Source organism: Chiloscyllium punctatum, chromosome 3 (genome assembly GCF_047496795.1).
Source record: "Chiloscyllium punctatum isolate Juve2018m chromosome 3, sChiPun1.3, whole genome shotgun sequence".
Taxonomy (NCBI): domain Eukaryota; kingdom Metazoa; phylum Chordata; class Chondrichthyes; order Orectolobiformes; family Hemiscylliidae; genus Chiloscyllium; species Chiloscyllium punctatum.
The window spans coordinates 127,753,698-127,773,616 of record NC_092741.1 but is presented as its reverse complement, the minus strand read 5'-3'; the positions used below and the strand labels follow the sequence as shown (position 1 = coordinate 127,773,616).

The following is a 19,919-nucleotide window of genomic DNA, read 5'->3' as shown; positions in this document are numbered from 1 at the left end:
AAAGCATGTTGCTTCTGTGGCTCAGCATGAAGCTGTCCTGTTTTGTAGCTTTATCAGGATGATCTCTCATTATTAGGTTCTGTGCTGGTGCTGTTTCTGGAATGCAGAGTAATCTGCTGGCTTAATGGCATTGATGGATTGAGGGATATGTTTCGGATTGCTGTTGATAGAACCCCAGAACTAGACTGTGTCTACTCTGAACGGTTTTAGGGCCAAACTAATCAATGGAGAAATTCTCAGTGTGAGGGTGGGATGAGTAATGGGGATGGTCAGTCTTATTAATACTGTCAAGGGCAGATGCATTTGTGATAAATAAGTGAGATTCAGATCAAGTAATCTTACTCTCTTGTTGGTTCTCTTACCACTTGCCACGGGAAAGGTATGTCTTTCAGAACTCAGACAGCTCAGTTAGTAGTGGTACTAATGCATCAGTGTTTGTGGCGGATGTTGAAATCCCCCACCTTGAGTAGTTTCTGTGTCTTTGCAGTCTTAATGCCTCTTCTAAGTGGCTTTCAATGTGAAGACTGTTGATTGATGAGTTGACAATAGGTGTTATTCAGCAAGACATTTCTTTGTCCATAATGTCATGAGACATCAAGAGGTTCAGAGTCAGTGTTGAGGTTTCCCAAAGTCAATCTCTATAAGTCTGTATAATCACATTTTTGCCATCTCTGGTAGGACTGTGTTTTTTCAGCAAGATCCCCCCCCCCCCCCCCCCACCTTTCACAGCAGCCATTAACATTTCCTTAGAAGTTTCAGTGAACACACACACACACAATCTTTTTTGTGAAAAAATAAAACTTGACCTCAGCTTAAAACACTGAAGCTGGACCTCACACCTATCGTGCATCATCTAAACTGAGATGTCACCTCTTGTACATTGATAGCACCTTTAATTATTTAGAGACAACAACTTGAAAGGAATCAGGATTTTGCATTTTAATCAGCAGTCTACCTTCTAACTCATTAAGGGACTCAACAAAGGCAGCCAGTTTTCAACTTATTAACTTTTTGCTTATAACTAGTACGTCTTATACCTCCTCATCAGACCATGCCTGAGGAGGGAGCTCAGCTTTGAAAGCTTGTGATTTCAAATAAACCTGTTATTGTTTGATTTTTGATCTTATCAAAATGCCTGATTGTGCTGCGGTACACCGAATTCTCAGAGCAATGATCCCCATAAAAAGGAGGAAGGTTTGTCTTATCCTGACTATGCTGCACCACATAGGAATTGTGTTGACTTCAGATATACTCTGAATGTCTGAAGTTCTAGAAACTGCTTTTTCTGTTACTTCTGATGTGATGCCAACTTATTTTCCAGCACCATGCTTATCTGTAGCTCTCAAAATATTTTTTCCAGTGATAACTATTTTGGAGATTCTTTTGTTGCAAGGTTTTTCCATCGAAGAGCTCGTTTAAAATGCAGCAATAGTCAGATCTTGGAGGAGTTCAACTTCATTGAATGTCATGACCATGAGGACTTTACACACGTGACATTCAAAAATAGGCAATGGTTTTGGCCGTATATCTAAACATTTGAGATCATTATTTAATGTTTCATCCTATCTTCTTTTCCTCTTTGCGCAGCACTGTATCTCTGTTTCAATGTGCACTGTTTCTGCTGCATCAACTTTGAACAATGACTTGTGTCGAGATCTGCTTCAAAGTCAGCGCCTCTCAATTGGCCACCAATAGATCCCTTTCCTCGAGATTGCCTTTCTCCCTGTTGCTAAATTGAGAGGGAATGGAAGCATGCCCTGTGCCCAAATAGAGTTTGACGTCTGAAACCAAGATTTGGACTCAGGCTCTCTGACTGAAAATTCAAAATTTCACCAATGTGTGCTGAGATGGTGCAGAATGGGGAAGCATTTCCTTTGCAATTATTTTGCTCCCCCAGTGGTGGAAAAGAACACCTGCTTCTGCTTGGTTTCTCAGAACAGAATTGGACATTCTTGTGCCACTGTATTCTAGTGCCACAGCATGGTGGCTATTGTTGTCCAATTGTGTTCTGAGAAACCAAGCAGAACCAACCATGCGTTCTTTTCCACCACTGGGGGAACAAAATAATTGCAAAGAAAATGCATCCCTCTTCTGCACACATGTCACCTGACAGCTGACTCAAAGCAGTAATTGCAAAGGTTGGATACATCCGCAGCTACTGTGTTTTCCAGGGACCCAGAGAGTTGACCAGAATTACCAGAAAACTGTGAAAAAGAAATGAAATTCAAAATTTAGTTTAAGAATAATTTTGTGATAAATGACAGTGTAACGGTGTGCCTTTCAAACTGTGATCTGATGATGGCCATATGCAGGTGCAGAGTACAGTTAGATTGTACACACATATAATAAAAATATTCTATCATTCACTAAATGTATAGCAATCCTAAAGAGAATGTACCCTCACCTACTAGATGCATAATGTCCATGATCCCGGGATGTGGTGTTCCATTTACTATGTTAACAGATTTCTTGCAGTTTCCACATCATTTCATAATTAAGAGAATCTGCAAGAAAATATGAACTGACGGGTTTTGCTGACAAACATGGAGTCTCCAAATAATGTACAGTAAGATGGTACTTTGAGTAATGGTGGCAATGAATTGGGTAGCATTGCATGAGCTGCAGTTGATTATTTGCAATCCTATCTTTATGCTGAAACACGTTTGATAATGATTCTCTTCAACCATATTAAGTAGTTATTTAAAAGTTCACATGCTACTGTTAGGATTCCAAAAATTATCTTGTTTTCTGCATAATTACCCACAGCTAATCTTGCAGCTAATAAGCTGAATAAATGGTTCATTTTGGTGATTTTTAAATATTATGGTTAATGGTGCTTACAACTCACAGAAAAAGTTCACAATTTCCACTTCGAATCTAGGATTTTTGCTGTCTCTTGTGTCACATAATTGACACTAAATATATGGGCTGTATGCGTAGATGATGTTATATGGGAATCCTGGAGGGTATTTTTGCAGCAGACAACAATTATAAGTAGTATTATGTAATTGAGTTGTAATTGGTGTATTTTTTCTCTCTGCATTTACTCTAAAAGGTGTTTTAATTGCTTGCACTTTGTATTTGTGACTTAGCTGAATGTGGAGCCTCTGTATCAGCGACAGAAGGTACTCTCCTGTCACCAAATTACCCAGCCAACTATGACAACAATCATGAATGCATCTATAGAATAGAGACGCAGTCAGGGAAAGGAATCCGCCTTCGAGCCAAGATGTTTGAACTTCAACAAGGCGATGTTGTCAAGGTAACAGTGACCTCAACAGATGTAGTTTCTTTTTATATAAAATAAGATAATCAATAGTTTCACTCGTACTGCAGAATTTCGACATGCTGTACATGCTGAAAGTAAAATTATACAAGTGGATTACTTGAACCAATTTGAACCCACACATTGATTGATGAACTTGTTTCAAACAAGGCGTCATTGGTTTTCAAACTTAATTTAGATATTTGAACTTTAAATGGTTCTTATTTCTATTTGAAATATAATCAATTAAAACTCTGTCAAAAATGTGATCAATGAACCATAGCCAGGAGGTTTTCAAGTTTAATTTTTAAAATCTTGTGAACTAACTTAAATTAGTTGAATTGGCAGCTGGAGCCTCCATTGCATTAGATTAGGGAGGAGAAATTGCAAGCTAGGGTTCCCAGAGGTTCCTTCACTCCTCTGTCTCTACTCACCTTTTTTGGTGATACTCACTGTTCAGTCTTGTGTAAAATGAAAATTAAAAAAAACATTGTGCATATCTATTGCACATTTCATATCCTGAGAATGCCCTGCATTTTGCTTTTCTCAATTTGCTTTCTTTCTCGACTTAGCCTTTTCTGAAGTAGAGTGATTCCAGGGTAATAATCTAGTGGTGGGATGAACACTCCGATATCTTATCAGAACGCAAGTTTATGCCATTTGTGACAAAGTTGCGGTTTTTAGGACAAAACTCAAGTGCTGCAGAAACTCAGCAGGTCTTGCAGCATCGTTTTCTTTTAGTTTGCTCATTGAATATAGACGTCACTGGTTGAGACAGCATTTATTGTCCATCCCTTGTTGCCCTGAAGAAGGTGGTAGCAAACTGCTTGAACTGCTACAGTCCATGTGCAATAGATCTACAATACTGTCAAGGTGGGAATTCCAGGAATATGACTTGGTGACATAGAAGAAATGGTAATATATTTCAAGTTAGGATGATGAGAGGTTTGGAGGGGAATTTGCAGGTTGTTCACATGTATCTGTTGCCTTTGTCCTTCTTGATGGCATTGGTCATGGCTTTATAAGGTCCTGTCTAAAGAGACTTTGTGAACTTCTGCAATGCGTCTTGGAAATGATGCACACTGCTGTTACTGACCATTTCTGGTGGAGGGATTGGATGTTTGTGGATGTGTTGCCAATCAAGCAGCTGCTTCAACCTGGATCGTGTCAAGCTTCCTGAATGTTGGTTGAGCTGCAGGCAAGCAGGGAGTATTCCATCACAGTCCTGTCCTGGCCTTGAAGATGGTGAGTTACTCGCTCCAGGATTCCTAATAGCCATCATACTTATATGACTAATACAGTTCAGTTTCTGGTCAATGATAACTCCAAGGATGTTGGTAATGGAGGATTCAGTGATATTGATACCATTAAATGACAAATGGCAATTGCTTATTGCTCCTTTGTTAGAAATAGTCATTGCTCGGCACCTATGTAATGTGAACGTTACTTAGCACTTGTCAGCCTAAGCCTGGATATTGTCCAGGTCTTGTTCCATTTGTGCATAGACTGTTTCAGTCCCGAATGGTACTGAATATTGTGTAGTAGTCATCTGCAAGCATCTCTACTTTTGGTCTTTTGATGGAAGGAAGCTCATTGGTGAAGCAGTTGGAGACTCTTGGGCCAAGGACTGCAGAAAGTGAAACACTGTTAACACTTTAATTCGGGAAGCACTTTCTGTTTTTCATCTCCAGCACCCACAGTAGGTGGCTTCTTTTTACCCATTTTTAGGAGGCAGTGTGTGTGTCTCCACTTCTGTCTTGTGAGAGAGTTGTTTTGAAAAAGAAGGATTACTTTTCTTTAACTATTCAATGGCAGCGAGTGATGAAATCCACTTGTTGTATTTCCAACTGCTCAAAAGTAAATGGCTGAGTTTCCATTGATGGATTTTATCTCTGATGTGGAGGTGCAGGTGTTTGACTGGTGTGGATAAGGTCAGAAGTCATACCACACCAGGTTATAGTCCAACATGACTCTGGATGACAAACATCCAGAGTGCTGCCCCTTCATCAGGTGAAATGAAGAAAAGCATACAGGCACAGAATTTATCGGCAGGGAGATCAATGGGCAGAGAGATCAAAAGATCGTTCATATAGTGTGAATGCATGGTCAAATAACAAGTCTCTGCAGGTGACCAAAAGTGTCAGACGATGTGCATTAAGTATCAACAGCCAAATAGCGAGTGAAGGGATGACCTGTAATCCGAATAATTGATGCAGAGAGATAATTTGAGAAAAATAAAAGTAATGTGGTGCTGGAGACAAACCAGATGACTGGAATAATATGATAGTTGGAAGGGTCACAAGTCGAGGTATGTAGCGAAAGTGACAAGTCATCCAAAATTGTACAATCTAATTAAGGTGGAGAGGTCATAGCAAGTTATCAAAGACAGTAAGGAAGATTTTACAAATACAAAACAGTGTGGTGGTGTTATGTGTAGCACGACATGAATCTGAGGTCAGGGTTGAGGCTGTCTTCATGGGTACAGAACTTGGCTATCAGTTTCTATTTGGTGATGCTGTTTTGTAGTGTATCTTGAAGGTCACCTATAAATTCTGTGGCTGTATGCTTTTCTTCACTTCTCCTGACAAAGGGGCAGTGCTCCGAAAGTTATGATTTCAAATAAACCTGTTGGACTCTAACCTGATGTCATGAGTTTTTAATCTCAGCATGCACAGTTCACCACTTCTCATCTGCACTGAAACAAGCATTTATTGTTTGGGCTAAAGGTTTTTTTGTTATTTTGTTAGAATAACCACTGCATTGAGGCAAAGGCAGTTTCAAACCAAAATCTTTTACATAATCTCAAACTAAGGGGTGTTAATTGTGGTTTTGTTACTGTTGTAAAGATAATGATTCTGAAGTGGTTTGTGTTCTAATTACATTGGCTCCACCTATTCTATTGATGTCACACTGAGTATGTGGAAGGGGACAAGGTGCTCCAGTCAAGCCTTGGTAAGGAGAAGCCACATCTGTGTAAGGCGCCTAAGGTGCTTGTAACTATGCCTGACCAAATGTTGGATTTAGTATGGTTATGCATTAACTAAGAACAGAGCTTCTTCTGTAGATACCATACAGTGGTGTGTTCTCAATCGGTATTTACTCAATAGGCCCTGGGCAAACAAGAATCGGTAGTAGTGAACTAACTCAAACAACCCTTACCCAATACCACATAGAGGTAGCATATACCACAAGGTTCCAGAAATGCTCCAATATCACAATTAAGATCACTTATTTAGAATGTATCCCTTTATTACCTTTCCCCATTTATATCACAATTTATTAATAGTTGCACATTTTCTTTTTATTGTTGCCCCTCACATTGATTGGGTCACAGCGGAGTCTCTGTCACTTTTACAGAATTATGTCCTGATCTTTAATAATCAGCTGTTAATTACCAGCGGCAGCTGGCCAAGCGAGGAACACTAGGCACTGTTGGATCAAGACAGCCATCCTGAGAAAATTCTGGAGATATTTACACATTCAAATGTATTTATTTAATTTTAATTGGTATAATTTCATTTAGTGAGGGAGCTTGCTGCTTGTTTTTCCCCTTTCTTTTTGAACAACATTGTTATTCAGATGGGATGATGACCGAGCTGTCTTCGGTGGGTTTGGCCTTGTTGCAGCCCTGGAAGTAGCACTTCAAGAGGTCCAAGTTGTAATGCTCTATTTCCTTTCCTTAGAGTTGATATCTGCCTCAGATGTACAATGTCATCAACACATTGGAATTTGTGCAAGAACCAGTAAATTCAGTCTAAGTTAACTGGCAATTTGAGGAGACATAAGAGAGTGAGTTTTGTACAGTGAGTTGTTAATGATTTGACACACTATGAAGCAGAATGTTATTGTTATTATACAGTTCAAGAGTTGCAGGTTTTCTTGCTCCATGCCAGTACTCTTCTGTTTCTTTCTTGTGTCAGCTTGCCTTGTGGGAGATGGCAGCATAACAATGCTGCACTGTAAGTGAGTGATGCAGCTTCCATAGTTGAATAGTTAGAGATGGGAAGAGGGAGCCAATGAGGATGGTAGCATTGATAGTTTTGTGAGGATAAGATGAAGTATCTGGATGTTTATACAAGAGCCCTAAGTATTAAGTCTGTGGATAGCTGAATAATGGTGTTCTATTTTCTACATTTAGAATTGCAGTAATGACAAACAGCAATGGCCTCATTTCATTCATTACAATTGCCCTTTATTCTGGACAGGATTTCTTAAAGAGTATATACTTGACTCTTTGATGAATGCAAAGGCAGTATGCAGTTCCTTTGTGCTTGCTTCACAATTCAGTAAGATCATCACTATTGATCTCTCTCTCCATTCCAACTTTGTGGTTGTTCTCAATGTCTGTTAATTCTTTTCATGTTCAAAGATTGATTAACGTCTATTGATCTATGACTTCAATACACTATATAACTAGACATCCATCTCTGCCTGAGATATGGGAAATCCAAACAGTCATAATGTGTTGAGTGAAGACATTTCTCCTTATATCAGTCATAAATGGCTGACCCCTTTCACTGAGACTGTGATCCATTGTTTTAGCCTTGACTTCTCTGCATCTGTTCTGTGAAGCCAGACAACAAATCTATATGGGCTTTCTCTAACAAGCTGAAAGTTTTCAAGCTATTCAGTAACCTCTTCTCATAGTTTCCAGCAATTCCCTGATAATAAACATTGATTATTTGAGGATCAATGAAGCTTAGCCTTATGATGGGGAAGAGTAAGGAGGCAGACTGATTCTATTTTAGCTGGAAACAGGGATTGAAGTTTGGCAATATTCTGAAGGACAGTCAAGTCAAGCAAATACACGTGCACCCACACTCTCTCTCTTTCTCTTTCCTGATATTCTCATCAAGAGGAACTGTCTCTGAATTAAGATTATTGCTCAGTACAAATCTTATGAAATGTTCTAACCTACAAAATAAACAGAAAGTGCTGGAGTGACTCAGCATCACAGGTGTTGGCAGACCTGCTGAGTTTCTCCAACAATTTCTGTTTTTGATCCAGAGTTCCAATATCCACAGTTGAGCTTAATGTTCTCGCCCATTTTTAAAAGCTGAAAAACATTTGATCTTAGGGATTTATAGCTCTTTAGTCCATTTATTTCTTCATTACTATTATTTTTCTCAAATTGATTGTGTTAAATTTCAGACACTGGTTCAATATTAGTTTCCTCAGTATGTCTGATGTGCTGACCTGTCTTGTCAATGTGAATGCAAAGTCATTTTTCAATACGAGTGATGCTTTCCTTATTTTCATTGGCAATATCAGCATTCACAGAGACTCGTTCTGCTAGGCTGCTTACTAGTTAGTCAGAGGTTAAAATTAATTGAAAATTTTACACAAACTGCAATGGCATTACAGTCTGTTCTGCTGTAATACGGTAGTTGTGTTCTCTTGAGACCTCATGTTGTGAAAATCGCACAGTAGAAATAATAGGGCCTATAGGAAAAACAGGATTTGAGGCGAACCACTAAAAATATCAGTAAAAATTGAAACAAAAATAGTAGCTGGCCAAACATAAATGACAGCACAGTCTATGTAAATGTTAAAATCATATGTTTAAATGAAATAATACAATATATTTAGCACTTTAAGGGCTTTCTGAGTTTGCTGAGTTGCAGGACTTTATTAAGATAGGAGCTGAGGGCCATCATCAGCATCATCATTACTTTTAGGTGCAGTTCTGGGTACAGGATTATGACAAAAGAAAATATTTAGTCCAGAAGTGGAGGCTGTGGTTCATTGTCCTCAGACTGTTTCTTGGGGCGGGGGGGGGTTGACTTAAAAACGGCACCTAGTTTTTGCTGCTTTGCTATCATTCCTCTCTCATGAAGACGTTGCTCATGGGGTGCCAGATAAGATTTTATGCCACATACTGCTATCCTGCTGCGTTCTGTTTCGTAGTCATTATCTTCTGAGAGCTGCAACTGCTTCTCAGTTTCCCTCAGGATAGAGGACAAACAAGAAGTGGGGAGTTTTCATGGTGCTGTAGCTGGACTTCATTGTCTTTATCTCAAGCTTTAATTTTCCCCACAGCCACAAGTTCTTTTAGATCAGTCTCCATTTCTTCAAATCCAACTTGCTTTGCAAGAGCAATACAATGTTCTTTGATTGCTGGAAGCTCCTCTGATTGTCCAAAGCCTTTAAAATCATGAAGAAAATCTGGGAGAAGCTTTCTGCAAAAAACTGCATGTAAGCAGTCCTTACTGACATCACCCCAGGCCTCCACAATGATGTCAATAGCATTCTTAATGTTAAAACTCTTCCAAAATTGAAGAACAATTTTGTACAAGATGATTAGGGGGTTAGATAGGGTTGACAGTGAGAACCTTTTTCCACGTATGGAGTCAGCTATTACAAGGGGGCATAGCTTTAAATTAAGGGGGGGTAGATATAGGACTGATGTTAGGGGTAGGTTCTTCACTCAGCGAGTCGTAAGTTCATGGAATGCCCTGCCAGTAGCAGTAGTGAACTCTCCCTCTTTATGGGTATTTAAGCGGGCATTGGATAGGTATATGGAGGATAGTGGGTTAGTGTAGGTTAGGTGGGCTTTGATCGGCGCAACATCAAGGGCCGAAGGGCCTGTACTGCGCTGTAACGTTCTATGTTCTATGTTCTATGTTAACACTATTCTCAATATCTCCCCAGTAGCTGCAATTAGCTTCCTGAATGTGTGCCTTAAATAATAAGCTTTAAAAGCTGCTATTGCACCCTGGTCCATGGGTTGAATGAGAGAGGTTGTGTTCAGAGGTAGAAATAATATTTTGACGTTTTCAGAAAGCTCACCAATGGTGGGAGGATGACTTAATGCATTGTCCAGAATGAAGAGAGCTTTGAAATCCAAATCTTTATTCCTGCAATAATTTTTTAAAACTTGCTCAAAGATATCAACGATAAGGTGAGGAAAAATTTGCCCTGTCACCCAACCTCTTTTGTTTGACCTGAAGTAAACACTGAGAGTGGATTTTAATGTAACTGGAAATGGAATTCCATCCTAACGAACTGGGGTTCACGTTTTTAAAAAAGAAATTTCGCAATTCACCAACTGTGTTACAGCCAAATCACGTTGATGAAACATGCATTCTAGGAGAATGACCCATATTTGGTGTAAAAGTGTTTGCAGTAAAAGCACAGCAGGTCAGGCAGCATCCGAGGAGCAGGACAATCGATGTTTCTAAACCCTACGTTAGGAATGTCGGTGGGGAAGAGGACAGAGAGATAAATGCGAGGAGAGGCTGGGGCTGGGGGGAGGTGGCTTGAAGGATATAGATGGATGTAGGCGAGGGGTGATGGTGATAGGTCAGAGCAGAGGATGGAGCAGATAGGTGGGCAGGAAGATGGGCAGGTAGGACAGTTCAAGAAGGCAATTCCGAGTTGGAGGATTGGATCTGGGATGAGGTGGGGGGAGGGGAGATGAGAAAACTCATGAAATCAATGTTGATAATGTATGGTTGGAGGGTCCCAAGGCAGACGATCAGGCGTTGAGTGGCTAGCATTTGGTGGTCGAGGAGGCTCAGGGCTTGCATCTCCTTGGTGGAATGGGAGGGGGAGTTGAAGTGGTTGGCCACAGGACGTTGGGGTTGTTTAGTGCATGTGTCCCAGAGGTGTTCTCTGAAATGTTCCGTGAGTTGGCATCCTGTGTCTCCAATGTAGAGAGCACATCAGGAGCAAAGGACATAGTAGATGAGATGTTTGGGTGTGCAGGAAAATCTCTGCTGGATGTGGGAGGATCCTTTGGGACTTTGGATGGAAGTGAGGGGGGAGGTGTGGCCGTAGGTATTACACCTCCTGTGGCAGCAAGGGACGATGCCAGGAGTGGAGAGTGGGTTGGTAGGGGGGCATAGACCTAGCGAGGGAGGGAAAGTGTATCTCTGATGGTGGGGTCTGACTGTAGATGATGGAAATGACAAGTGGATGATGTGCTGTATCGGGAGGTTGGTGGGGTGGAATGTGAGGACCGGGGTGGGGGAGGTGGGGGGTGGTTTTTAATCTTCTTGCCGTTGGAGGGGTGGGAAGTGGAGGAGATGTACTGGAGGGCATTGTTGACCATGTGGGAGGGAAAATTGCAATCCTTAAAGTAGGAGGCCATCTGGGATGTCCTGTAGTGGAATTGTGCCTCCTGAGAGCAGATATGGTAGAGACAGAGGGAATGGAAGTAAGGGATAGCGTTTTTATAGGAGGGGGTTTGAGAGGAGGTCCACTCCAGGTGGCTGTAGGAGATGGTGGGTTTGAAGTAGATGTCCATTTTGAGTTGGTCACCGGAAATGGAGACAAAGAGGTCCAGGAAGGGGAGGGAGGTGTCCGAGTTGGTCCAGGTGAATTTGAGATCAGCATGGAAGGGTGGAAGTATTCGTGAAGTTTATGAACTGTTCAATCTCCTCGTGAGAGCACAAGATGGCGTTGATACAGCCATCAATGTAGCAGAGGAAACGGTGGGGTATGGTGCCGGTGTAACTGTGGAAGATGGACTGTCCCACATATCTGATGAAGAGGCAGACATAACTACCCCTTTGGTTTGAACGAAGTGGGAAGGTTGAGGGTGAGTACCATTTCAGCCAATCAAATGATTATGTTGGTGGATGGGTACTGGTTAGGCTGGCAGGAGAGGAAAAAAATGGAGGGCTTGGAGGCCTTCATCATGGTGGATGGGCATGTAAATGGACTGGATGTCTATGGTGAAGATGAGGTGTTGGAGTTTCTGGCCTATGAGATTGGAGGTTGTGGATGGGAGATCCCCTGAGGTGATGAGGTTGTGGATGGTCTGGGAGGTGAGGTTGTGGTTGAGGGTGCAGTAGGAGGAGGTGTCCGCAAGTTAGCGCCTGGCTTCAGCAGTATAGAAGTAAAAACAATGACTGCAGATGCTGGAAACCAGATTCTGGATTAGTGGTGCTGGAAGAGCACAGCAGTTCAGGCAGCATCCAAGTAGCTTCAAAATCGACGTTTCGGGCAAAAGCCCTTCGTTAGGGCTTTTGCCCGAAACGTCGATTTCGAAGCTACTTGGATGCTGCCTGAACTGCTGTGCTCTTCCAGCACCACTAATCCAGAATTCAGCAGTATAGACATCAGTGTGCTAAACTACCATTGCTTCCCCATTGTCCACGAGTTTGATGGTGAGGTAGGGGTGGAGCAAAGGGATTGGAGGCCTGCGCTTTGCAAGGATGAGAGGTTGGAACGGGTGAGGTAGTGGACAGGTTGAGATGGTCAATATCACAGCGGCAGTTGCAGATGAAGAGGTCAAGGGTGGATAACAGACCAGTATAGGGTGTCCGAGTGGATGCAGCATGTTGGAGGCAGGAGAAGGGGTCCTCGGGGGGTGGATAGGAGTGCTGATGGAAAAAGTAAGCCTGGAGATGGAGGTGTTGGAAGAAAGATTCAATGTCGCAACATGTGTGGAATTTGTTGACCCAGCAGCATAATGGGATGAAGGTGAGACCTTTACTGAGGACTGATCATTCATCCTCAGTAAAGTTGAACGGGGGGGGGGGGGGCGGGGGAGCGGTGGTTAAAACACGGCAGGGCTGGGGCTAGAACCTGGTATAAAGCTGGAGTTGGGAGTGGGGGTGGAGACTGTCACTGAAGTGGGTGTGGTCATGGTATCATGGGTGACTCACCAAAGAAGTGGCATACACCATGGTGGTCAGGGGGGCAAAAGCGATGCACTCGTTGGCATCTATGGTGGCTGAAGTGATGTCTGCGGTGTCTTTGGTGGCGGCTGTGTGTTCATCACTGGTATTCCAGTCAGTGAAGTCCATTGGGGGTGGAAGTGGCTAAGACGATGGTAACCATAGAAGCGGAAGTGACATAATGGAAGCATTTGCGGTGGACCTGGTGGCAATTGTGGAGCAGGTGGTACTGGTGGGAATCATGGAGGAGGTGGATCCTGGCAGCGATCATGGAGGCAGGTTCCTGGCAGCAATCACAGAGGTGTTGGGTCCTCGCGGCGATCACAGAGGCGGTGCATCTTCACGGTGGGTCCTCGTGGTGATCACGGAGGCGGTGGATTCTGGCGGTGATCACGGAGGTGCTGGTCATGGCAGTGAGCACGTGGTGCTTTAGTCCCCGATGGCTGCAGTCTCTGAGATGGCTAGGGCAGAAGTGATGTCATCATTTGCCACAGTCATGGTGACTGTAGAGGCCATGTGGCTAATGGTGTCCGAGCACTTCCAGAGGGCAGGAGAAGGTTCTAAAATGATTGAGGAATCCTGGGTCTGGAGGTAAGTATGTAAGAGTTTGGTGTACTTTATGTACCTTGATGTCTGTTAAGCTAGAGAAAAAACATTTGTTGCATGTGTGGATCCTTCTCAGGATGAAGAACAGCAAGGGTCCATTGCAGATCTGGGGGAGTATGGCAGTGAGCTGGGGCAGGGCTGACTGCAGGGACAGTAGGTGGTGGCGCAAGGCTGCGAGTGTGGAGCAGAGGATCCAGAGGGAGAACCATTTTGGGAGGCTTTGGATTTGCTGTAGGTACTGGTTGTCCTGGTCAAGTCCAAACTGTGATGGCTTGAATGTAATCTGGAGTCCATGTGGGATAGGTTGTTTGCATAGGCAGGTGCTGAGGAAGGAGATATGGCTGTGGTAGCAGGCCTGCTTCAGGATGTGGTTGAAGAGCTTCAGAACAGAGGAGATGACTTGGTGGGTTGCAGTGAGAGAGAGACTCACTGAGATCTTTGTGGAGGGAGGAGGAAAACCTCTTCAAGGTGGACATCCTTGGAAGAGGCTTCACAGTAAGTTTACAATGGCTAAGGGAAAGTGAGGACTGCAGATGCTGGAGATCAGAGCCGAGAGTGTGGTGCTGGAAAAGCACAGCAGGTCAGACAGCATCCGAATGGCAGGAGAATCGATGTTTCAGGTATAAGTCTTTCATCAGGGATGTGGGGTGGGATGAAGGGGGCTGAGAGATAAATTGGGATGTGGGGCTGGGGCTGGGGGAGAAGGTAGCTGTGAAAGCAAAGTGGATGCAGGTGGGGTGATGGTGATAAGTTGGAGTGGAGGGTGGAGCAGATAGGTGGGAAGGAAGGTGGACAGGTAAGAGGGTGGTGCAGTGCCATCCCACTCACATCCAGATTTAGTGGATCATCCTTCATCATTTCAGCCACCTAAAGTCCAACCCTATCACCAGAGATAGATTTCCTACCGTTCCCCATCAGCATTCCATAGAGACCATTCCCTTCACGACTCCCTCATTAGGTATATGTCCCTCACCAACCCACCCTCCACTCCCAGCACCTTCCCTTGCCACCACGAGAGGTGCAAAAATTATGCACACACTTCCCCCTCACCTCCATCCAAGGCCCCAAATGATCCTTCTACATCCAGCAGAGATTTTCCTGCATATTCAAACACCTCACCCACTGTGTCGGTTGCTCTCGATGTGGTCTCCTCTACATTGGATAGACAGGATGTCAACTCACGGAGCATTTCAGAGAACATCTCTGGGGCACACGCACCAAACAACCCTACCGCCCTGTGACTGACCACTTCAACTCCCCCTCCCACTCAGCCAAGGGCATGCAAGTCGTGTGCTTCCTCTATTGCCAAATCCTAGCCACCCGACACCTGGAGGAAGAACGCCTCACCTTCTGCCTTGGCAACCTTCAACCACATGGAATCAACGTCGATTTCACCAGTTTTCACATCTCCCCTCCCCCCACCTCATCCTACATCCAGCCCTCCAACTCGGCATTGCACTCTTGAACTGTCCTACCTGTCCATCTTCCTTCCCAACTATCCATTCCATCCTCGGCTCTGACCTATCACCATCACCCACCACCTGCATCCACCTTGCCTTCCCAGCTACCTTCCCCCCAACCTTACCTCTTTCCTATTTATCTCCCGGCCCCCTTCTCACCCCTGCCTCACACATTCCTGATGAAGGGCTTATGCCTGAAACATTGATTCTCCTGCTTCTCAAATGCTGCCTGACCTGGTGTGCATTTCCAGCACCACACTTTTCGACTCTGATCTCCAGCATCTGCAGTCCTCTCTTTCACGTACTCAGTATAATAACGGATATCATGGTACAAAACTATTGTTCTTATTATCAATGTTATCAATAGCTTGTTATCAATGCATCGAAATCCAACATCATTAGTTTCATACCGAGAAGAGTTTCTCACTTCTTGTGGCAATTTTAACTTGAATGGAAAGGAATATTAGTCGGGATGTGTCAGGGTTAACTAATTTGATATCATTTTGCACCATGATCAATGTTAAAATTATCACCAGATATTTTCATAGTTTCACTTTCTTCACATGTTATAAGGATTTCGAGTTTTAACAGGACAAACCAATAATTAGATCATATGGTTTGTAAATATCACATTTTAATTTCCTTTATCTTTCCAAAAAAAAGGAAAATACTGCTTTAAACCAAGGAGACTGTAAAGCAATGTCAACAGCTTTGAAATCCTGTTTATTGGAGTACATTGTCATTTGTTGCTATTTTCCTGGAGCTGAGACACCAAAGATAGCAGAGAGATGATGGGTTCTGAAAGAGGAGACAGTTGCTTAGCAACAAGGTATTGTTTGGCTCCTGACCATGTGACCATGGCTTGTGTTGGGCCAGTGCAATGGGAAACCATCTAGCTTTCAAAGATAAATCATCAATTAATCTCTCCCTGTGTCTCTCTCCAGTATGGAGGGGCCAGAAAGATTCCATAACAGCCAACTGGCTCCTCAATTAGCTTTCCTCACAAATTTCTTTACTTAGTTGAAAAGACAAGGAAAAGTCACTTTCAAAGATGCAAAATGAGGAAAATTCTCAACCTGTGAATGAAAGACAGCATTGGTATACAAATAATGACCTACTGCGAAAGTACAGAAAGGAATTGGAAGAAACCAAAATAAAACAACGTCAATTCCTACGATCCACTTTGATCCTATGAAGCTCTTCCATGTTTCTTTTTTATACTGTTTCCAAACTTTAAATGTCTATCTGGTTGTGAAAGGGAACAATTTAAAAACAGTAGAGTTTAAGCTATGCAGAGTTGTGAATTAGTAATTTGTGTTTATTTACTTCCAGAGATTGGAACTAAACAGTTCACAATAATTTTATTTTGTTTAAGTACAGAAAGCGAGTGAATGCATTATTTTAAACTGAGCTTATCAATCCAGTAAAAAGGAATTATGAATACTTTCACATAGGTCAGTTAACATAACTTCTGTCATTGAAAAATGTTGGAGTCTATTATAAAAGCATGTAGCAGCAGGCATTTAGATAAATGTCAGAGTCAGCATGACTTAATGATGGGGAAAAATGACAAATTAATTACAATTCCTTAAGAAGGAAACAAGCAGGGTAACTGAAGGGTATCCAGTTGATGTAATATATTTGGATTTTCAAAAGGCATTCAAAAGGATACTGAACCTAACACTACTTAAAAAATATGTTGGTGTAGTATACCACCATGAATAGAGGATTGGGTAACTAACAGAAGACAAAGTGTTTGGATGGAGAAGGAAATTTCAGGACAGTAAAGGGCTCCATGCCGGGTTAACAATTATATGCAATTTATATGAATGACTTGTATGATGAAAGTGATTGTACTGTCATCAAGCTTGCAGATGACACAAAAATAGATGGGGAAGAAAACAGTGAAGGTTACAGGAGTTGACAGAGAAACATGGGTAGGTTAAATGAATGGGCAAAAAACTTGCCAACGGAATATAGTGTGGGAAAATGAGACATTTGCACTTCAGCAGGAAAAATAGAAGAGCTGAATATTATTTGAATGGATAAAGACTGAAGAAAGTTGCAGCACAGCGGAATTGGTGGGTCCTAGAGAATGAATCACAAAATAGCTAGCATCCAAGTTCAGTGAGAAATAAGGAAAGCAAATGGGCTGTTGGCCTTTATTTCAAAGGAAATTGAGTATAAAAATAGGGAAAATTTGTGAAAACTATGCAAGGCATTTTTAGACCTACATGCATACTGTGAACAGTTTTGGTCCCTTTTTCTGATGAAAGATAGGTTGGCTTTATAGGCAGTCTAGATTCACTAGTATGAGATACTGAGTATAGAGGTTGAGTACATTGGGTCTGTTCTCATTAGAATTCAGGAGAATGAGAGGTGACCTTATTGAAACATGTAAGATTCATGGGGAACTTGACATTTTAGATACTGAGTAGTTGATTCCCCTTATGGGAAAATCTAGGACCAGAGAGCATGACCCCAGGATAAGGAGTTACCCTTTAGGTCAAGAAATAAAGAGGATTTTTATTTCACTTGGAGAATGGTAAATCTGTGGAATTCTTGACCTCACAAGGCCTTGATTATATTCAAGGCTGTAATAGACAGATTACTAATTATTAAGAAAGTCAAGCATTGTGGGAATAGCCAAGAAAGCAGAGTTGAGGATTATCAGATCAGTCATGGTCTGATAGAATGGTGGCACAGACTCAGTGGCCTACCTTTTGCTCCTTCAAATTTTGGTCTTTATGAATATTGAGGCTTGATTCCCAGTGAGTCATGACAATTTATATATTTAACATCGGTATTAAATTTATGCTGAAAAATGTGTTGCTGGAAAAGCGCAGCAGGTCAGGCAGCATCCAAGGAGCAGGAGAATAAGCCCTGAAGAAGAGCTTATGCCCAAAACGTCGATTCTCCTGCTCCTTGGATGCTGCCTGACCTGCTGCGCTTTTCCAGCAACACATTTTTCAGCTCTGATCTCCAGCACCTGCAGTCCTCACTTTCTTCTAGGTATTAAATTTATCCCAAACCAAAAAGTCTAAAACTAGAAATTATGACTCTTGTGGTGCAGTAGTTGTCTCCCTACGTCTGGGCTAGAAGCCTTGCTGCAAAGGTGTGTCGCAATAAATCTGAACTAGTAAATGTTAAAATAAATAAAACTAGAGATGAATGCTCTCTTGTTTGCTTCCTGTTACCCACATGTCTCAACAATCTCTCTTTTATGCGTGGTACTTAATTTAACAATGCTCTTCACCTGTGTAAATTAAGAATATAATTAACATACCGTTAACAACTGGAAACTTCTGTCTGCTACTATTTTAGGTGTATGATGGAAGAGACAACACATATCGGTCCCTTGGAGTGTTTACTGAATCTGAATTGCTGGGAGTTGTGTTAAATAGCACATCAAACCATATATGGTTGGAGTTTAATACAAATGGAACAGGGACTGGCCATGGATTTGAGTTAACATATGCAAGTAAGTGAATTCACCATATAAATGCAAGGTCTGCTTCTGTTGTCTTGTTCAGAGTTTGGTACTGAATGTTCAGTTCTTAACAGATGTGTTGTGGTGTTACATGCAAGACGTGGATGTTTTAACCTGTGGGCCAGATGTCAGAAAATTGTGAAAGCATTTTTGATCTTTCTACAGCTCATGTAAAGAGGAAATTTTACCTCCAGCAATGACCACCCACCACTGACCTCGCTTCCCCCCCCCCCCCACCATTCTCCCCCCAAAGACACACACACACACATTCACACAACATGCACAATAGTTGTTAAATATTAAATAGTATTCCTTGTTTTAGCAAACTATAAATAGACTGACATTCAGGGTTTGTTGATATATTTTTGTGACAGTATTTTCAAAACCCCATTGTTGATTCTTAGAACACTAGCACTTTGATTTCTTCAATACCTTTAACTATGTTAGGATATCCTAAACTGTTTAAAATGCAGCAGTTAAATATTGGGACCCATACAGTTATTAAGAGTGGAGTTGAAACCAAGAGGTAGACACTAAGGAGCACTTTAACGATTGAGAGAGAGAGAGAGGTCGGCCAATTAATGAGGACCAATATTAGTCGTATCTTCAATAGACCAGAATTGGTATCTTGAGAGTTTTTTAGATTAGATTAGATTAGATTACTTACAGTGTGGAAACAGGCCCTTCGGCCCAACAAGTCCACACCGCCCCGCCGAAGCGTAACCCACCCATACCCCTACATCTACATCTACCTCTTACCTAACACTACGGGCAATTTAGCATGGCCAATTCACCTGACCTGCACATCTTTGGACTGTTGCCAGGCAAGAGGAGATTACAGAAGTAGGAAGAGGTAAGGCCAAGCATGGATTTATACTACAGTGTAGGAATTATAAAATTGAGTTTATGCGGGTCAATGAGCATAGGGATAGGTGAACAGAACTTGGAGCAAGTTAGGATATGGGCAGTAGATGCTTGGATGAGTTGTAATTGGGGAGGGAAGTGAGGTGGATAGGGTGTGGCTGCTATTGGGGATCTATACACTACTCTTACTATTGTCATTTTTCTCACCTATCAATCAGGAGAGGAAGGTATGCGAGATATATTCACATTGTCCATTGGAAAATGAAAAGTGTGTGTGGGTTAGGAGGAGCTGCGCTTTGCAAGGAAGATCACCAGTTTTGGTTCTTTCTGAACTGTACTTCATGGTGGTTAGGACTGACAGGCATGCAAGCTCCCTTCTAGTTTTTGCCTTTCATTGGGTGCCACCTTCTTCTGCACAAAAATAAGGATGTCTTTCAGCGAGTATTTACAATTGTTTTTAAAGTGATGAGAGTGTCATCATTGATCACAGTTAACAGCATGGCAAGCTGTAAGGGGTGTATGATATTCGAGAAATATTGAAAGTAAGGTAAACGTGGAGGAGTAGTATTGTTGAGCAAGGATGGCATTGGTGGATTGATTACAGACTG

The 19,919-nt window shown here is 42.1% G+C and overlaps 1 protein-coding gene across 3 annotated transcripts in view; it reads left to right on the top strand.

Annotated features, from left to right (window-relative positions):
• The window catches only part of LOC140464913 (CUB and sushi domain-containing protein 1-like), a 2,358,623-nt gene that overhangs the window by 1,883,478 nt on the left and 455,226 nt on the right, over nt 1-19,919 (top strand). For all 3 annotated transcript variants that reach the window (XM_072560545.1, XM_072560536.1, XM_072560527.1), the window contains exons 22-23: nt 3,093-3,262; nt 18,282-18,438. In XM_072560545.1, the coding sequence (XP_072416646.1) occupies nt 3,093-3,262; nt 18,282-18,438 (327 nt within the window). The remainder of the gene's footprint in view (nt 1-3,092; nt 3,263-18,281; nt 18,439-19,919) is intronic.